The 21,940-nt window shown below is 39.2% G+C and overlaps 1 protein-coding gene across 2 annotated transcripts in view; it reads right to left on the minus strand.

Annotated features, from left to right (window-relative positions):
- The window catches only part of LOC150076877 (protein phosphatase 1 regulatory subunit 21), a 371,714-nt gene that overhangs the window by 98,685 nt on the left and 251,089 nt on the right, over window positions 1-21,940 (minus strand). For both annotated transcript variants that reach the window (XM_090386067.1, XM_090386066.1), the window contains 2 exons: window positions 16,850-17,002; window positions 9,672-9,764 (listed from right to left, as the gene is read on the minus strand). In XM_090386067.1, the coding sequence (XP_090242193.1) occupies window positions 9,672-9,764; window positions 16,850-17,002 (246 nt within the window). The remainder of the gene's footprint in view (window positions 1-9,671; window positions 9,765-16,849; window positions 17,003-21,940) is intronic.

The raw sequence follows: 21,940 nt of genomic DNA on the forward strand, positions 1-21,940 counted from the left end.
ATGTAAATTTTATAAATGTGTAAAAATATTAATTGATTTTAAAAATCTAAAAATAGCAGACACATTGTCATTGTCGGATAAAATCTGACTGAGTGTATACGGCTCAGTCAGATGGTTAAAAGCAGTAAAACGGATATTGCTAAAATCTGGACAATCAATTAAAATGTGTCTCATAGTTAAAATTGTGCCACAGGACACACACACACATAGGAGGGTCACCAGCCCTCAGCAAAAACGAATGAGTTAAATGACTGTGTCCTATGCGGGTCCGGGCAAGAACAACTTCCTCCTTACGATTCCAGCGCAGACTAGACTGCCACGGTTCAATTACAGGCTTTATACAATATAGTTTATTTCCAGTCTGTCTATTCCACGAGTCCTGCCATTGGGAATGTATGTTTTGGTGTATTATTTGCCTGTAGTCTGTATAGGGGACTGACAGGCAGCGGTTATTATTGGGAATTGCTGATTTGGCTGCGGGGTCAGGCAAATCATTTCCCCTAATCCCAATGTGGCTGGGAATCCAGCAGAAGCGGATATCATATTCACGTCCAAGGAGGAAGTGAATCTTCTGCTGAATACTAGACAGAACTGGATGAGGATTATACCTCACAGATATTAAAGCCTGTAACACACTGAGAGAATCGGAATAAAAAATGAGCCGTTGGTATTGGCATTCACTAATGTGATCCAAGGCTAACTCTATAGCATGCAGCTCTGCAGTAAATATACTGCATTCAGAGGGAATCTGCTCCAATGTAGTGCTGTCTGTAAAGACAGCAGCAGATCCCACATATGATACCGACTTCGAACCGTCTGTGTAGACTGGCGTGAAGTCGGAATATTCAGCTCGGTGTGCTCAATAAAGCTGCAGGTAGACCGATGATGGAGTGTCCGACTTTCCCCAATTTCTAAGGGACAAGTCACATGCCGGGAAATGAGCATGCCAGGGTGGAAAGGGTTGCTTTGGTGTTTGGGCAACCTTGTCTACCTTCATATTAAGTTCTTTTAGTAGCTCTTGGAGACGAATACCAAAAGGACGATTGGCAGTCTTACGGGTGTTATACAAATTTTCCCATCGTGGCTCAAAAACGAATGGCCACGTAGGATGGTCTGGCAGGGATTTCAATTTTAAGGCGTACTTTAGAGACAACTGCTTACGACGAAGCGATAACGGTGGTTCGTTTGCTTCGACGTATAAGCTCTGGACAGGAGATGTTCGAAATGCTCCAGTAGCGATACGTAGAGCCTGATGATGGACAGGATCCAACCATCGAAGGGCACTGTCTCTGGCTGAAGAATATACTTGGGACCCATAATCTAATTTGGATCGTACAAGTGCATGGTAAAGCCGTAGAAGGGTGCATCGGTCTGCACCCCAAGATAAAGAGGATAGCGAGCGGAGCATTTTAAAGCCTCTTGTGCACTTTGTGCGGAGTTGACGAATATGATCCAAAAAGGTCAGTTTTTTATCGAATATGAGTCCCAAGAATTTTGTGTTCGCTGCTACTGGAATAGCATTTTGTCCGAGCCTTAATTCAGGTTCAAGATGAAGATTACACTTGCGACAAAAGTGTACGCAAACGGTCTTCTCCGGCGAGAACCTGAAGCCATTAGTAAGTGCCCAGGAATTCAGACTATCAATGGCTTTCTGCAGTTGTCTTTCAATAACCCTCATGTTGCAAGACTGACAAAAAAATGCTAAAGTCATCAACATAGAGGGCACTGTTTACAGTTGGAGGAAGTTGTTCTGTGATGGAATTTATTTTGATGGCAAAAAGCGTGACACTTAATACTGATCCTTGTGGTACTCCCTCCTCTTGGCTAAAGGAGCGAGAGAGTGAGGATCCCACACGAACTTGGAACGATCGTTTGGCTAAAAAGTTTTGAATAAAAAGGGGGAGATGCCCTCTAAGGCCTAGGCTATGTAAATCTTTTAAAATTCCAAATCTCCAAGTTGTGTCATACGCTTTTTCCATGTCAAAGAACACCGACACCAAGTGTTCGCGTTTTAGGAAAGCATCCTGAATGGATGCTTCCAATCTAATAAGATGGTCCAAAGTGGACCGGTTCCTTCGGAAGCCGCATTGGATGTTGGAGAGAAGGTCATTTGATTCTAAATACCATATTAAACGAGAATTAACCATTCTCTCCAGGATTTTGCACAGACAGCTAGTCAGAGCAATAGGACGATAATTGGTGGTGACTTTTGGATCCTTTCCTGGCTTAGGAAAGGCAAGAACGATTGCCTTTCGCCAGGAGTCCGGAAACTGCCCTTCAGTAAAGATTCTGTTATACAGAAGGAGCAGACAATCCATAGATTTTGGTGAAAGATGTTTAATCATTTCATAACGGATGCCATCTGGTCCAACGGCACTTGCTTTTGAAAGAGCGAGGGCTCTTTCCAGTTCCTGAATAGTGAAATCCCCGTTGTAGGGATAAATGCTCTTACATTTAAAGTTAAGTGCCTGTTTTTCGATTTTATATTTCAGGACCAGGAACTCTGGGGAATACGAAGATGTTGCAGAGATGTTAGAGAATGTTTCCCCAAGAGAATTGGCTATTGCAGTTGGATCTGCAATAGCGCATCCATTATAATCTAGGATTGAAGAAGGGTGGGATGTATATTTTCCCTTCATTTTCCAGATTTTATCCCAGACTACCTTAGAGTTGGTAGACTGGTTAATAGATGATGTAAAACGGATCCACGATTCCTTCTGACTCTGACGGCGGATATATTGTGCTTTGGCTCGTGCATGTTTAAAGGCTATAAGGTTGGTCGTGATAGGATATCAGCGGAATATCCCCCACGCTTTGTTTTGAGACTTTTTTGCTGCTGTGCATTGTGAATTCCACCAAGGTTTAGGAAATGGTGGAAACCGGGCAGATGTTTTTGGAACAGTATTCGCAGCTGCTTGGACAGTATTTTCTGTGATGTACTTAACTGCACCATTGATAGGCTCTTGACTGACTGTGCTAAGATCAAAATTTGCCTGATGTTGGAAGGCAGTCCAGTCAGCCTGATCAATCTTCCACCGTGGTAACCTGAAGGGAAGACATGGACTCCCGCTGTGTAACGAGGTTATCACAAGGAAGTGATCGCTTCCGTATGGATTCTCCTCCACTTCCCAAGTGAGTGAAGGGAGTAGAGAAGGGGAGCAGATAGAGAGATCAATGGCAGAAAAAGTACGGGTAGGCATGTGGAAGAAGGTGTTTGTTCCAGTATTTAGAAGGGGAAGGTCATTGTCACTGAGCATATGCTCTATGACTCGTCCCCTTCCGTTGATGTTAGCACTACCCCACAGGGTGTTATGTCCGTTAAAATCCCCGAGAAGTAAGAAAGGAAGGGGGAGGCAGCTGCGTTAGATCATCAAGGTCTGCCTGGGTGATGTCAGTCCCAGGTGGCAAATAGATAGTGCAGACAGTTAATAAAAATCCCACCGTAAGGCGAATTGCAACAGCTTCTATGCTAGTTGTAATTAGCAAGGGCTGCACTGGGGTCTGGTTACCCACAAGGATAGCCACTCCCCCATGTACAGAGCCATCCGCAATTCTATCCTTACGAAAAATTGTGGTGTTATGCATCGTGGGATCAGCATTTGCCTTTAGATATGTCTCCTGCAAGCAAAAGCAAACTTGCTCGTGCTTTTGCAGGAGGGCCTTGATGTCATCAATATTTCGCCGGAATCCACGACAATTCCATTGTATGAATTTAGCCATTATTTTGGGTTGGTGGGTCCATCAGGCGGCTTCCGAGGTGCTGAGGGCTTACTTTTATCAGTCTTGGATTTATCTTTTTTGGGGAAGAATGGATGCTGTCCCGTGTCCATTTCTTCCTCCGCAAAGAGTTCCAAGACTGAATCTTCAGGTACCTCCTTCTGCTCGACATCCATGTTTTCTTGGGTACTAGGGGGGACTTTCCCTTTCTTATTCTTTTCTTTCATAATTACCTTTGTTACTTGTGGAGCATTAGGAGGTACCGACATAGGAGTGGCAGCTGATTGGTCCTTCTGTGCAGGTTTTTGAGAACTTAAGAGATAACGCGTGATAGGAGTGAAAGACTCCTTTGGAGGAATGGTCATGTCCGTCTGAGTTCCGACGGCACATCTCCCTGCTACCTTCTGGGCATAGGTAGGTCTGTTGATATTCAGGGGTTTGACCGATTTCCTTGCCTCCTGGTATGATATATTTAGCTCTGCCTTCAGCCGTTGAATCTCTTTTTCTTCTTTCCACCTCTGGCATGCTCGTGAGTAGGCCAGGTGTTCTCCCTCACAGTTAATACAGGTGGGTTTCGCGGCTGAACATGCTGTTGTTTCATGGTCCTTTGCACCGCATCGAGCGCATGCAAGGACTCCACGGCAGGATGTCAATACTTCTGGCATTTAAAACACCGTAAAGGGTTCGGAACGTATGGATGCACTGAACAGTTGATGTATCCAGCTTTAATCTCGTCGGGAGGTTTAGGAGAGTTAAAAGTCAGGATAACGCTCCTGGTTTTAACAATTTTTCCATCCCTTCGCGCAGTGATTCTCTTGACGGCAATGACTCCCTGTGGTTTTAATTCAGAGCAGATTTCCTCCTCGGTTACGTCGAGAAGGTCCCACTCCGAAATGACACCTCTTGATGAATTGAGTGTTCTGTGTGGTGTCACAGTTATAGGGATTCCTCCGATTGATGTTGTTCGGAGTAGATGTTCTGATTGCCTGTCATTTTTAGTTTCAATTAAAAGGTCTCCAGAACGAAGCCTTTTAACTGATTTGGGTGAACCTGCTAACCCATCTAGCCCTTTTTGAATAAAAAAGGGCGACATTTTACCAATCGGTGTCTCATTGGTAGAATGCATGATTAAGAACCTTGGGACTGGCCCTGATGGTAATTCGGTTCGCTGCCTCTTTGTAGCAATAATGCTATCTGTCTCTCCGTCTCTGTTTTCAGACAGGGACCGGGTTGGGGCCCCTGAAGGAATATATTTATCAGGATTCATAGAGATTTTTATATTGTTCAGTGCCCGGGCTCCCCACCCACCATGGAGCCCAAAGGGACGCCCACCCCACTACCCGGCATGCAATAAATGCGCTCGGGAGTGGAACGCCAGGGCTACCCAGACACTATACCTGCACCGCCGCCAGCCTGAATCCTGTCCCTCGGACCATGAGGGTAGGGGCGTGGCATTGACACGGTTGACCCTCGCAGGCGAGCCTACTAGCCGATTGATCCTAGCCGGGCCTTCCAGGACCACCCGTCTTGTCGAAGCAGGGGACAAAGTGGTGTATTGAAGCTGGGTCCCTCAACCACCAGGACCCCCTTTCCGAATTTCCATGGGTCGCAGCGCATGGCAAACACGCCGGATTCCATTGATGTAAGCCTGGAACCTGGGCTGTGGGCGTTGGATCCCAGTGATGCTAGTCTGGAAGTCCAGCAGCGTCACTGGGAGGTCCCCTCACCACGTACAGGTGCCCACGTCGAGGGGTATGGCTAAGGCTTTGCTTACTTCCTTTGCTGCCTCCTTTATTATAACTGTATAGATTCCATCCACCCCAGGTGCCTTTTTTATGTTTATCATCAACAATTACTCCTCCACTTTCCTCTCAGTTATTACAAAATTATCTAGCTCACTGCCAGAGTTTACTTCACCTCTGGCATTCTCCTTCCTGAATAACTTCCTCATGTGTGAATGTAGATGCAAAACACTCGTTTAGTTTGTTAGCCACCTGAGCAGGATCATCAACAGTTGAACTATCAATATCCAGTAGACCAATCTGATTCATCCCTTTCCTTCTAGAGTTTACATAAGTAAAGAACTCTTTTCTGTTTTTCTTTGTATCCTTTGCTCAGGATTTCTCATAATCTGCCTTTGCCTGCCTAATCTCCTATCTCCTTTGTGTCTTGGTTACAGACCAGCCTATATCTATCATAGGCTTCCGTGTCGGTCATGCATTTTTCTTCTCTGCCATATGTCTCATTAGTTCATCTGACATCCATTTAGGCCTAAACCTTGAACAGTATTTCTTATTTGTTATGTAAAGCCTAATAGCTTCCGAGATAAATTCTTTGAATGCTTCCCATTTTGAATTTGCTGTTGGTAACATCATTTGAATTTGCTGTTGGTAACATCATTTGAATTTGCTGTTGATCCCACCGTATAGAATTTAAATAATGTCTCAGACCATCATAGTCACCTTTACGAAAGCAAAAACCCTTCCCTTTACCCCTGATGGTAGTTACCTCTTTGAGTAAATCCCACTAGATCACTGCCACCTAGTGGTTCCTTTATTTGCATATTCTTAATGCATGAAGAATCACTACTGATAATCATATCAAGAATATTACTCCCTCTAGTTGCCTCCCGAACATGCTGATGTAGAAAGCAATCATCCAATAAATCCACAAAAGCCTTGCTAGTGTGTGAGTGACCAACCCACAAATTCCAGTCAATATCTGAGAAATTAAAATCCCCCATTATAAGACTCTCTGATTTACTGGCCCACTCTACTTCTCTGTACAGTTTCTTATTATACTCATCAGAGTCATTAGGCCTATAGCACACTCCTACTCTCAATTTTGATCTCCCAATGCTTATGTCACACCAAACTGACTCGACACTGCACTGTCCAGCGATGCCGACTGGCCGCACTTCCTTGGATTTTGGGTTTCTTAACTAATAGTATAACCCTCCTCCTCCTCCCTTGCTATCCTTCATGTACACATTGTACTCCCCAAATTCCAGTATTCTTTCTGTAGACATTGTACTCCCCAAATTCCAGTTCTGCATTACTTACATCTGTGTAACACCACGTCTCTGATATCCCAACAATATCCGCCTTTGATGCTTTTCTTTTAACAATACCTCAAATTCATCAAATTTATTTACCAAACTCCTAGCATTGGTGTGCACGCAAGTATACATGCACCTGTTCTTTTTCTTAGCTACCCTAATACAACCCATGTGTTTACTTGTACCCCAATGACTCCCAGCAGTCTCTGAAATATCCTGCATCTTATTTTCCAAGCTGCTGCTCATTCCAATAGAAGCAGTGCAAAAATCACTTTCAACTCTGCCAGTGGCTACTGTTAATCTATTAGTCCTTGTATCCCCCCAATCTAGCAGTTTTCCGACCCACCTAACACTGCCTCGATAGCATCAGTAAACATTCTTGCACCCTTTCTATTTAAGTGTATCCCATCCCTGTAGAAGTAGTCTCTCCTGTTAAGGAGTACAGACCAGGCTGAAAAAAATTCTACCCCTTGAGCTTTGCACAATCTTTTCAGGGCCGAATTGATTGACAAGGCTCTCATCATATACTCCCTCCTATCGTTTCTGGGCAGTATTGCAGACAACGAGGGTGGTTCAATAAAGAATTGCCCTGACCTAGCTGTTATAATTTAATGATGATATCTTTATCCATGTTAACATCACCTTCAAGATAGTTTCTTATGACAGATTCCAACATCTTTGTCACAGAAGACTACTGCCAACAATTACACTCCAAAGTCACTGAGGTTTGCTCATGTAATCATGCTCATGTAATCACAGGTGCTAGCCTGTGCCATGTAATCTTGGCACAGGCTAGCACCTCTGCTAACTTGTGCCAAGAATCACAGGCTAGCAGAGGTGCTAGCCTGTGATTCTTGGCACAGGTTTTAGTCCTCCTCTACAGAGCCGCGGTTCAGATTTATACATTTTTCCCATCAATGGATGAGGCTACGGATACAGTTTTTGTAGAAGTGGTGAGGTTGGTCTTTGAACCATGACTCTGTTGCAGAAATGAGTGTCTCATCATCAGGGACGTGGGTCCCCTAAAGAAATGATTTGAGGGAAGGAAACAAGAAGTCCGATGGTGCAAGATAGGGCGAGTAGGCAGGATGGAGCAGTATTTCATATCCATAAGTGGTCGCTTGTGTTGCTGCAATTTCAGAAGTGTGAACTGGGGCATTGTCTTGAAGCATTCACACACCTTAGGACAGCATGCCACGCCTACATGTTTTGATTTTCTTCCGTAATTTTGTGAGTAAGCTGGCATAATAAGCACTTCTAATTGTTCTACCTTTCGGCAAGTAATCAGTCATTATTATGACTTTCTCATCCCAAAACACTGTCAGCAAGACCTTTCCTGCTGATGCTTGAACCCTACCTTCTTGGGGGTGGGGGGGACCATGATGTTGCCATTCCATGGACTGCTTTTTACTTTCAGGGTCGAAATGGTGTATCCAACTTTCATCCTGAGTGATTAGACGAGAGAAAAAGTCTTCCTCATTTTTTTGGCACAGGGCTAACAACTCTTGTGATTTCTGTTGTCGAGCGGCCTTTTGGAAACCAGTCAATAATTGGAGAATCCATCTTGCACTCAATTTCCGAAAATGAAGTTGGTAATGAGGGACTGTTTCAATGGAGCCCAAACTAACCTTCACCTCCTGGGACAATTCATGCACAGATATCCGGCGATCTTCCATGATTAACGACTCCACTTTTCTGATTGTGCTGTCATCAATGGCTGAATGGGGATGACCTGGAATGGGCTCAGATTCTACCAATGTCTGACCACACCTAAACTGTCTATGCCAGTGCTTCACAATGCTATAGGATGGGGCTTCATCCTTATATACAGTAATCATCTCCTTGTGGATTTCTTTAAGAGATTTCCCCTTCAAGAACAGATACCGGATTACAGCTCTGGCTTCAACTTTGTCCGTGATGCTACTTCATCACACGTTCGGCTCTTTAAGAGAAAAAGAAATTAAGACACAGGGCTGAAATTTTACACCTTTAGTACAGAGATATGTATGATGCTACACACAAAATACCACGACTCTGTGATATGTGGAAGTAGGTGAGGGCGATTCTTTATTGAACCACCCTCATACATTTGCACATTCCATTTATTTTTATTCTTCTTCACAGTATTTTCAGTCTATTTCTTGTATAAAAAAAATACCTTGTATAAAAATAAAAACAAAATACTTTTTTTGAAAACAAGAGCCAATCTGCCATTTTAAGCACTGTATCCATGTTTAGTACCCACTCCAAAATCTATAAAGTAAACTTATTTTCTTGCTCATAACAAGATATAATCCAAAATTTGTTGTTCAATATAATCAGACATCTTTACTGCCATGTATGCATTGTCAGCCACTGTTATAATTTAATGATGATATCTTCTCATCTTTTATCCATGTTAACATCACCTTCAAGATAGTTTCTTATGACAGATTCCAACATCTTTGTCACAGAAGACTACTGCCAACAATTACACTCCAAAGTCACTGAGGTTTGCTCATGTAATCATGCTCATTCATAATACGTGACTATTATGAATATTATGAATACATAATCAGGTATTATGTCAATTTTTTTAAGGCATCTTTGGACACAGGTATCAACGTTCACCTGCCAAGTATGACCTTAACTGCTGTACTAGTATGTGGTATAATGGTGTTTATTTTTATGGCACAGTTTTGAAGACATAACCACATTTTCCATATCTGCAATTAATTTAAGATGTTTGTGGTTCACATAAATCAAAAAGAATTGCACATAACTTCATAAAAATAAAGCTTTTAACTTAATTAAATTTTTCATTTAAATAAAAATTTAGATTAACAAAAAATGTTCCTTTTGTCTATATTAATAACATACTGAACCCCCAAAAAAAGTTTCTTTAAAATGATGTTACCTCTTGAGTTAGGCTGTCTTTACTATCAGCATAGTTTTGGAGAACTTCCTTGTTTTTCAATGCAAGTTTGTATGGTACTGACTGAGCATTATTCTGAAATTAGATTTTAATGTAACAGTAAATATCAAAACTGTTAATTACTAGAGACTTAATTTTTTGTGTGCAAAAATATATTTCATGCAATATTATCATGAAAATCTTATTTCAAAATTATTTTAGCACTTAAAATCTTGTTACACTATTTCAGCTCAGGCAAATGAAACCATTGTTCAAAAGTACAGCTGGTAAATCCCAGCAAAACTCTCCAAAGTCAAGATGCAGGCTGTAGCCACCAACTTGAACCTGGCAGATCTCTGTAAAGTGCTTTGCATGTTTTATGCCTAATTGTTTCATGAAGAGGCTCGCATACCAGCAATTCACAAACAGCATATAAATTTCAACAATTTCCATACTAGTGCAAGAGGTGATCCTATAGCTTTCCAAAGTATTTCCATGGAAACATGCCCAAGGACATTCAAAATTCTGTGGCACACCCCACCAAAAAAAAATAAAGTTGTAATATAATTGTAGTGTTTACATATCTTTTAGAAGGGGGGGTGGAAAAAACGCATTTACATTTACAAATAAATTTTTAATGAAAAGACTTAAGTTCACATGTGCTTGGTGAGTCTTACAAAAATTTCTTTTATGTTAGGAAAAATGTGTGTCAAACTCACTCACATTTCCTCATTTAACATTCTTAAACTTCTGTATTTCACTGTTTTTATATCATCACAGAAAAGCCAGCTTCACAAGAATAGATAGTTGAAAATGCAACAAAACCATGAAAGCTAGCTTAGCCAGATTAGGAAATCTTGCAGCGAATTCCAACTATCCAGATCATTTTTCTCAGTATTTTAACTTTAAGCTCTAATTATTTTTTTAAATCTGCAAATTCCACTTCTTCTTCTGCCAAAGAAAGCCCTACATCTGATGAAACAAAAGGATTTCTTATCCAGTCATGTATTTGTGTTCAAATCTGGAAAGTACACTTCTCTCAGTGATGTCAGGTATTTACAAATCAAATCTTTTATATCTTTCTTCAAATAACAATCAGAAGTTTTTGGTATCATTTTATAATTGTCCTCTTTGAGTTACCTAGACCAAATTTTTTATTTATCTCAGTGTTGATATTTTGTGTATGTTATAGACAGAATGCTCTCACTCTTTCCTTGCATCCTGAAATTTGTTTTGTTCAGGAGTTCAAATATATCAGATAGAAAAGCTAATTTTGTGCACTGCAACTCATTTTTAAGTAGACTTATAAACTCAGTTTTATTTTCATTCTCAAATAACTCCAACATTGCATCCTATAGTTCATCAACGTGACTTAACACCCATCCCCATAATTACTAGTACCTCAGTAGGGGAGAAGATTGAAGACTTTTGTAGCCATTTCTTTACATATGAGCAAATATGCATGATTTTGAGGCCTAGTAAAGTTTACCATCTGCAGTCTTGTCTAAAACTATTATCAGGTCTTTGCCAATAGTTTTTGCATACAACACTTCTCAATGTAGAAAGTGATGTGTGGTTAGCATATTGTGTTGGAATATGCACCAACTATGCTATTCCAACATAAATTCCTCTTCAGCATGTACTCATTTAAAACCTTAAAAGTTCTTCTCTTGTAATAAGCATGATTTCTTTGCAGCATAAATACTAGTCAACAATTTTTCTTCATAAATAAGACATATGAAACACAAGAGTTAAACAAGTCCACTAAATTTGTCAACTTGAATTGCAAACATGGTACTGTTTTTCCCAACTGTATCTCTCACCAAATTTTCAATGTTTTCAGATACATCCTGAATTCCTCACCCAATTGTGTTGTCAGCTAAAGGAATCTTTTTAAATTCAGCTTCATATTCAGGGCCTAACAATTTTCACTATGGCACAGCATGCCATAATTATGGTTTTCTCGTCGACTGAGTGCAGGATGGCAATATTTCTTGGCATTTGTCAATGTTAAACTTCAACTGCCAATTCTCAGCTCATCGACCTAAATTTCCTAGAACTTGTTGCAGTAGCTCACCCTAATGACTGTCCTTAACCATCCTGCCAACCTTTTTATCAAAAACTTAGATATTAAGCCTGATATACCATCATCAATATCATTGATAAATATTGAAAACAATAATGGATCCAGCATGAACCCTGGGAAACTAAATAACAATAGTTCATAAAAAAGCAGTGCCCACTGATAACCATTCTGTTTTCTTCCACTTAACCATCCATAAGTAACTTGCACTTAACACCACATTGCACCACTATGTACAGCACTCTTTTATATGCAAAAATATCAAAAAGCCTTCCTGAAATCCAAGTATATGATGTCAAAATTATTTTTTGCATCCACTTCCTTGGTCACTGCATCAAAGTAACATAGCAGATTGGTTAGACAAAATTGCCCTTGACCAATCCAACTGTGATTGCAGTATAATTGCATGCCTATCCAAATGGTCCTGTTTTACTTCTTTAACCAGTGATTCCATTATTTTCCCTAGAACAGATGTTAAGCTAACAGGTGTTAATTACTCTTGTCACCTTTTGATCCCACTTTATAAATGGGGGATATATTCGCACTTCTCGGGGGACCTTCTCTGATCAAAGGTTGCACTCACAATTATAGCTAAGGATTTGCTTACCTCCTTTGCTGCCTCTCTTAAGATAATTGGATAGATTCCATCTGCTCCAGTTGCCTTTTTTTTAATGCCCATCCTCAACAATTTCTACTTTCCTTTCAGTTATCATAAAGTCATTTAGCTCCTCGTTAGAGTTTGGTAAACTTCTGCCATTCTCTCCCCTAAAGAATTCCTTATGTGTGAACATAGAGGCAAAATTCAAGTTGTCCACAACCAGAGCAGGGTCATCAACAGTTAACCCATAGATGTCAAGTGGCCCAATGTGATTCAACCCTTTCTTTCTTTCTACTGTTACTATAACCATAGAAGCCTTTGCGTTCTTTGCCAAAAACTTCTAATAAACTGCCTTAGTTTACCTAATCTCATTTGTGACTTGATTACAGATTAATTTATATCTACCATCGGCTTCCATATCACCTGATAATTTATATCCATCCTATGCACTTTTCTTCTCTGCCACGTGTCTCAACAGACATGTGGCAGAGAAGAAAAGAAGATGTAGGTCTATGCTTTGTATTTCTTTGTTGGTACAAGAAGCTTAGTAGCTTCTTCGATTACTTCCCATTTAGAATTTGCTGTTGGTAACATCATCAGTTGTGGTCCCACTGTACACAATTTAAAAACTGTCTGAGACCTCTGTAGTCACCCTTACAAAAGCCTTTCCCTTACCCTTGTCAGTAGTTATTTATATGTTTAATTAAATTCCACATTATAACACCATGACTGCTGCCACCCAGTGAGTCTTTTACCTGCAGATTCTTAATCATTAGACCTTTAACACACTCCTACTCACAATTTTGTTTTTCCAGTGCTTATATCACACCAAACTGACTCAACACACACTCGTTTCCGAAGTCAACTGGATGAATTGCCTTAGATTTAATATTCTTCTTAACTAAGAGCATAACCCCTCCTCGTCTCCTGTCTGCCCTTCCTGTATACATTGTACTTCCCATATTCAGATTCATCATCACTTATGCCTAAGTGACACATCTCTGCTATTGCTACAATGTCTGCATTCTACAGCTTATCAGTACTTCAAATTCATCATATTTATTTGCAATGCTCCTAGCATTAGTGTACATGCAAGTATACATGCACATGTTCTTACTCTTAGTTACCCTAACACAGTCAATTTATTCATTTGTTCCATGATGACCTACAGCAGACCCCTTGCTTTCCAGGCTACTACATGCACCAATAATAACAATGCAATAATCACTTTCATCTTTGTGGCTCTAGTTTAACTAGAGCTGCAGGCAGAGTATGTATCCCTCAAAGCTAGCAGTTTTCCGACCCACCTATCACTGCCTCCATAGCATCAGCAAATATTCTTTCACCCCTTCTATTCAAGTGCATTCCATCCCTGTAAAAACAGTCTCTTCTGTTAACAAGCATAGACCAAGCTGAAAAAAAATTCTACCCCATGAGCCTTGCACATTTTCTCCAAGGCCAAACTGATTGTCAAGGCTCTCAACATACACTCCTCCCATCGTGTCTAGGAAGAATTGCAGACACTTTCAAATTCAATCCTAACAATGACTTTTTTGCCAAAATTGCTTGTTAAATAAGTCCAAGGATCTCTTACTCTTAATATCATTAGAGTCAATGAGTGCAACAATAACACCTTTTGTGTTCTTAAAAGATGATATCTGCTCTACAATGTCATCTAATTTTGCCTTTGGCAGACATACCCTGGTCCTATTCCACCTATCCTTCTTGAACAACATATATCCCTGGCAATGATCACCAACAATAACTAGCTCCTGTGGGACTAGCGCATCCTGCCTTGAAAATTGCCGCTGTGTTGTCTGATGCACAAGAGTGAGCTCTGTTGTTGCATTGGGCAGCTGAGAGCTTAATGGGCTCTCCCCCTCCCATTTTAATTCCTTTGAGGGCTTCTAACCCTACTCTTCAAACTCTCATAAATGCCTATCAGAATGCTGAGTTGGTGCTTAATTTATTATTATTATCTTATATTATTTCTCCCTGATTGGGGGTTCCACCTTGTGACAGGTATTGCTACCAAGTACACTGGGTGGTTATGTCTGGTCGAGGAACTCTCTGACTACTATCCTACTGGTGTTCAGGATTGCAACTTTCTGGAGTTCCTTGTAGGTGTTTGCTGGGAGACCTATTACTGCTAGGCTGTTATGTAGAGTCTTTGGCACCATACCGGCGGCTGATAAGATGATCGGGATAGTCGTCACTTGTTGCGTATGCCACATCTCTTTGATCTCCTGTCTTAGGTTCATGTACTTCCTGATTTTTTCTCCATGGATTTTCTGCAGGTTGCCAGTGTTGGGTACTGCTATGTCAATCAGATAGGTAGCCTTTTCCATCTTGTCCACAAGGGTTATGTCTGGTCTGTTGTGCAGGATTGTTCTATCCATTATTATGGCATGGTCCCAGTACAGCTTGTGGATTGGGGTACTCAGTCTGGGTGATCACCTTGCATCCCGCGGTGATGTGTTGGATGAGGTCAGGTGGCATTGTCGACATGTACCATTGGACACTCCGGGCTCCTTGGCGATGTATTTTCTATAGTTCCTGGTGTTGATTACCTGGTATTGGATGGCAAGCATGAATCCTTCAGTCTTGGGAAAGAGCGTCCCACTTGTGAGCCATGCATTATAAGCAATTTTATCTATGTGATCTTGATGGAGATCATTGTGGTGTCTGCCACGGAGTGTCTTCTCTGCCCACCTTTCTAGCTTCATTTGTACCTCCTGGTTGGGAGGGGACTCCTCGCTTAGGTTGAGTGGGGTACACTGCTTGTCAATCTTCCTTATGGCCTGGTGGAGTGCTGCTGCTGTGTGTTTCTGGAAGTAATCCTTCAGGTTAGCAATCGCTGTCTTCTGTTGCTCAATGAGGTCTATCAGGCCCCTTCCTCCTCCTTTCTAGGCAATTATCAGTCTCTCCATGGCTGATTTCTCCACTATTATTAGCCATAGGGTGCAAGGAAGCCTGAGGCTTATGCTGCACCATCCAAAAAAAGTTCTGAGTTACCCTGAGAGAGAGAAGTAGAAGGGAATCGCCAAGAAAGAGAAGAATGATGATATCCAACCCAAGAAGAATGATGATATCCAGCTCACCAGATGTGAGCCCCTGGGGTAAATTTCTTCACACACTGCACCTAGCATACACAAAGACATCCTCCTTGGCTGGATCGTGGCCTGTTCCAGAAAAATCTGCAAACATTTCACAAGTTGCACATTTTTCAGTCACACTCCAGCTACTTTGTGCTCATTGCTTTGCTGATCTAGTCTGGGGCATGATTTCCATTTAAATACAATTTAATTGATTAACAATGAAAATTAATAAGAGTAATAAATTTAGTTGATTAATTGACAATGCCACACTAAGCCAATAGATTCCTAAATGCAGCGATACAAATTACGCTATTTAATTTTACATTATTATTAGGAACTCCATTATGTTATGTTATATTAGGAACTCCATTTCAGAAATGATATGGATCTGCTGGAAAAGTTGCAGCAAAGATTAGTTATATATAAAGAGAGAGACTTTGGTTTTATGGGTTGCAATGTCTTGAAGCCAGATATCTACTTGGGAAGCAATTCTTTGTACAGACATCTAGTTGAGGTATTTAAGACTTTAAAAAAGACTTCAGTAAAGTAAATAATAGGATTATCTTTTCCTCTCAGAAACAGCTCAAACTAGAAGGTATGTGCATCATCCACTGCATATCCTGCAGTTTGAGTGCCCATTAACCAAATTTAAGTGCACTTCAAATTTGGATAAATTATCGTCTAATCTTGTAGAACTGGGGAGTTTATGTAAATTTAAGAAAGAGTTGAACAAATAAGACAAAAAAAAAAAAAAAAAACAATTTTAAAAGCAAAAAAAATAAAGAGCAAAAGAATTAATCATTTACAAGTGAATAAATCACATACAAAACCAGCTGATGCCTAATAAACAGATGAGGCCACAGTTCAACTTTACATGCAATGTCAAAAAAGACATAACTACATCATTTTGTGATGATGTGCCAGCACTACACAAGGAGGAAAGGGGATGTCATTACAAGTTATCTTTATGCAAGATGGCTGCAACTGTGTATATCACAAAGAAAATGAAGATTGCTCTGACAGAACTCATGACAGCCCCCATACAATTATAGAATGGAAAGATATTGTCAGATAGTTGTTCATAGTGAATGAAATACATTGTTGCTGAAATATTACTTCGGTATCTAGAAGGCAAACGGACTTCTATCAAGCGCAATTCCACCTGATAATGAATGGGAATCATACAGAATACATATACTGAAATGATAGGGTAACAAAACTTGAAATGCCATTACCTGAATATATGATTCCAGTAACCTACATACAAATTTTGAAAAAGTTCATAATCAAGGTTGTAGTTTCCTTAAACTGTGAATCATACGGTCACGAATATAATCCATTATTCCGATGTGTGTAATGATGTATGTTAAGTGGAGAGATTAATAAAGAAATATATATTTACCATTTTTGTAATAGCCATGTACCTAAGTCCCCTATTTCGTAAAATTGGAACAACTGGATTTACTTGTATCTTTTGATGTGTGATAAAACCTCGAGGTCTGTAAGGCATGTTGCACACCAACACATCTACTTTATCTTCCATAAGAACACCCATCTGTCAGAAAATAAAAATAAAATAAGAAATTAATACCAGATTGCAAGTTTAATAAGTAGAAATAATGCCAAACAGTAACTCTTGCTATTACAAAATTTTCCATAAGGTTAACAGGTTATACTAGTGTCATGCAATTATGGGAAAAATTAGCAAGTATGCATGATTTATTGCATATATGACATTTCAGATGAAAAAAGTTTACTATAAAATAACAATTACAAGATAACTGTAATTAAAAGGTTATAAAATCAATAAAAATATACAGTTAAAGCTCTATATAACAATCCCCCCCCTCAAGGGGAATGAGAAAAACAGTCATTATATCAGAAGGATATTATATTGATCATTCATAAAATCAGGAACAAAACAAGCAAAAGCTTCAACATTTAAAAGGACATCATATTGATCATTCATAAAATCAGCAACAAAACAAGTAAAAGCTTGAACATTAAGTGTAATTCTATTAAAACAATATAGTATAATCTTATTTCTTTGGTTATCTTAGGGAATAATCTTATTCTCTATTCTTTGGTTATCTTTCCTTTCTTATTTTTTCAACTTGAAATGAAGACTGCTGTTTTGCTTTCAGGTTTGCATGCGTTGGGAGTCTGATTTTCACTGGCTGTATTAGCACCACCTGCATAATGCTCTTTACAGTTGGGCTTCGTGTCACAAGTACTGGCTTTCAATTCCATTATTTTTTCTTTATTTTCTATATTTTAAATCTTTTAATTCTCTCTCTTTAGTCTTTTTTTTGTTCAGCATACCATGAGAGCAGGTAACTAGAGCACCTCACTAACATATTGCAGAAAAATCTCCCATGTGGTATAAAAGTGGGAGATTGAATTGTTAATCTTTAGTTGATAATACCACGTATATTTTTTCATATGCAGTCGAAGCTCTATAACGACCCCCCCCCCGGCAATGAGAAAAACTATATCAGAAGGATGTTTATCGATCATTCAAAATATGCAACAAAACAAGTAAAAGCTTGAACATTTAATGTAATTCTACTAATACAATATAGTATAATCTTATTTATAATATGTACTACAGCATTAAACAAGAAATTTATGATTGTAAATTTTGCATTGATTGTAGAGTGCACTAAGGTTACAATTAAATTGTAAATTTTACTACATTTTTATTTTGTTATTTGGTTTTTTTTTTTAGGAGCATTAGCAACTAAGGCCATATTGCTCCGGGGATATGTGGTGGTCATTCCCTGACCTTTTCGCATCCTCCGTATTTGGTGGTCACGGGCTCGAACCCCAGTCTAATCAAGAAGTGCGTGCTACGCACTGCCGCTCCTGCCCACCTGGCTACGGAGACACCATTTCACTACATAGGCTATATACCTATCAAGACCTAACAAAAGAATTGTTTCATAATTTAAAATAATCTATCAAAACACGCTGTTTCAATGGTAGAGCATGTTTTAAAAGAGAATTATGAAGGTGTGCGATAGCAGTTATTTCACTTTCGCAATTATATAGGATAATGAACTGCACTTGAAAAATTGAACAAGTTCTAATCCTTGATGAGCACCTTTCACTGAAACTTCTTGTTCAACCACAATAGGTTCCTTATCTTCATCACTACAAATTTTAGAAAATTCCATTACATCTGCAATGAGTTCCTCTTCATTCATGCATATCCTCAAACATTCAATGTCCACATCCACTTCTGCATAATCTTTAATACTTAAGCTTTCCTGTAAGATTAGGTGGTGATGCACATGCTCAAATATTTCTTCCCTATTATCAGACTTTTCTTCACAATTAAGAGGAAGAAGCATGTTGTTGTTTGTTTGTTATTTGGTTTTTAAGAGCATTAGCAATTACGGCCATATTTCTCCAGGGATATGCAGTGGTCATTCCCTAACCTTTCCCCACCTCCATATTTGGTGGTCATGGGCTTGAACCCCAGTCTAATCAGGAAGCGTGTACTACGCATTGCTGTTCCTGCCCACCTGGCTATGGAGGCGCCGGAAGAAGCACATGCAACTTCACACATTGCATCATTCAAGGTAGTAAATCCAGCATGTTTGAAGCAGTTGGCGATCCCTTTTTCACCAACTTCATCCCATGCTGAAGCACATACATTGTCTGCAGGATGTCATGTCGACTTCGCATTGAATTTTGCTTTCAAGACAGCAGAATTTTGTTTAATAGCATTCTTCGGTAGTTTTTCTTAAAATACTGGATTACACCTTGATCAAGTAGCTGAAGAACTGTCATATTTGGTGGTAGGTACTTGACAGTGATTGCAAGTAGGTCATTTACTTGACAATGAGGGGTGTAGTTATCCACAAACAGCAAAAGTTTTCTATTCTTCTCACTCATCCTGCAATCTAAGTCTCTGATCCATTCTTCATAGATTTGTGATGTCACCATGCCTTTTGGTTTGCTCAATACATAGTTGGTAATGTCTTCAAACCTTTAAAGCATCAAGGCTACTGGACTTTCCTAATAATTAAAAGAGGAAGCTTCTCTGTGCCAGACACGTTTGCTGCTAGGAGAATGGTAATCCATTGTTTGGCCTTTTTCTGCCACTACATTTCTCGCCTTTAAATGTAAATATTTTATCCAATAGCAATTTAAAAAAAGAGTCCAGTTTCACCAGCACTGAAGATGTCATTGTGGTAACATGTTGGCAAAACATTCTTAAATGATTTTCCTTCATTTCTTTGTAGCATCAATATCCACAGCTGCACTTTTGCCCCACTTTTTCGAAAGATGGGCCATGACAAGTCTTAAATTTCTGAAACCATCCATCTGAACTTTTAAATTCTTCAATATCCATTCAATGCAAAAAGGATTCAGTGTTAGCTTTTAAAAGATTACCATCTACAGGAACGTTTTTTGATGTATCATCATTAGCCATTCCAAAAGTATCTTTTCAAGACTGGATATTTTACCATTTATGCTCAAATCCTACCCGGTGCAGCAGACTTCTCTAAACTGTCAATCTTTTTCCGATCTTTCAGAATAGTGAACAGAGTACTCTTAAGAATGCCAAACTGTTTGGCGATGTCAGTCTTAGAATGCCCACCATTATCTACTGCTCAAAATCCTAATTTTATCTGCGATTGGCAAAACTATCTGCTTTTTTGGAAGCATACCAATAAACACACTCCAAATAATGAAATTAACTTCTAGTCAACATTCATTTCATTACAGCACTGTGAGAAAAGAGTGTGAGAAATCTTAACAAATGATTTCCCACTGTCAAAGCTGCAAGCTCACCAATTACTTCAATGAAGTGTTCTGTCATTTTTATATGTGAATATTGTAATAAAAAGTAAAAATTCAGATTAAGAGGTAGTAATTTATGATTATTAAAGAGAAACCCTTTATTTCCAAGTCATTATACAATGTAAAATAGCATTAGGTTAATGAGAATGAGCCGAGACCAACCACATAGGACAATGTGTCAGGACATTAAAAAAAGGGTCACTATAAAGAGCTTTGACTGTACTAAATAAAAGCATTAAAAATATACATGATAAATTTAAAAACACAAATACTTTGGCTTTCAGCTGCAGTATGCAACCTTTATTAAATAAGTTAATGTGGTCAGCAGTTGACTTATATACTATGGAAATGACATATAGCTCTCAAGTAAGCTGAAATATGAAAAGAGGTGGAAGATAGGGATTAAGGAGAAGGGAAGGGGGAAGGAAGGAAGGAAAATGGGACTGATTTTGACTACCAATCATAAAATTATAACATGCTGCACCTAATTAAACAAGAGTTGAATGAACCTTATCTAGCCCCTTGGTTCCAGATTACAATAGTGGAAGTTACTTGGAGCAAAAATTAAAATTACAGTATATCAAAAATATCACAAAGTTTGTTTGTTCGTTATTTGGTTTTTAGCAACTAAGGCTTACTCCGGGGATATGCGGTGGTCATTCCCCAACCTTTCCGCATCCTATGTATTTGGTGGCCACGGGCTCGAACCCCAGTCTAATCAAGAAGCATGTGCTACGCATTGCTGCTCCTGCCCACCTGGCTACGGAGGCACCATAAAGTATTTTCAAAATATTTCATTATGGAAGACAGTATGTTTCTCTAAAGATATCAGCGATCTTCTGATAAACTGGGCATTAAACACAATCCTATGGAGTGGCATATATTTACTGATGCTTCAAAATTAAGTTTAAAAGTAGTTTTTTCTGCACAATGGATATGCATTTTTAGCAATTCCTCTACTTCGTACTTGAAGTAGAGGAATTGCTAAAAATGGCTTGAGAGAAAAATATGAAAGTATATCCAAGATCCTGAATGCCATAAAGTACTATGACTTTGCTTGGAATGTCTGTGGTTATATTAAGTTAACTGGATTACTCACTGATCTATGGGAGGCTTCCCAAAATGCTGCTCTTTTCTATTTTTGTGAGGCAATCTTGCAACAAAAGAACATTATATTATGCAGCAGTGGGAAAAGAGAGAGAGGAATTGTTACCAGGGAGAAATAATATGTTCCACCGGTTGAACCAACAAAGGTTCTTCTTGCACCTTTCCATATAATGCTTAGATTAATGAAGAAATTTATTAAGGCTCTGGATAAAGAAGGGAGTGCAATTCTACTATCTAAGGGAAATGTTTCCTAATTTAAAACATGAAAAACTTTTCATTGGGCCTCAAATAAAGAAACTCTTTAAAGATGATGCATTTGAAACAAAACTATAGGATAATGAACTAGCAACTATAGGATAGGACTATAGGATAATGAACTAGCAACTACAGGATAGGACTATAGGATAATGAACTAGCGACTATAGGATAGGACTATAGGATAATGAACTAGCGACTATAGGATAGGACTACAGGATAATGAACTAGCAACTATAGCATAATGAACTAGCAACCAGCAATTGTTTAAGGCAGTTGTGAATGGATTTCTCGGAAGGAGAAAAGATCATTATGAATC

This window comes from Mastigoproctus giganteus, chromosome 12 (assembly GCF_048544385.1).
Source record: "Mastigoproctus giganteus isolate SK-2022 chromosome 12, ASM4854438v1, whole genome shotgun sequence".
NCBI classification, from domain to species: Eukaryota; Metazoa; Arthropoda; class Arachnida; order Uropygi; family Thelyphonidae; genus Mastigoproctus; species Mastigoproctus giganteus.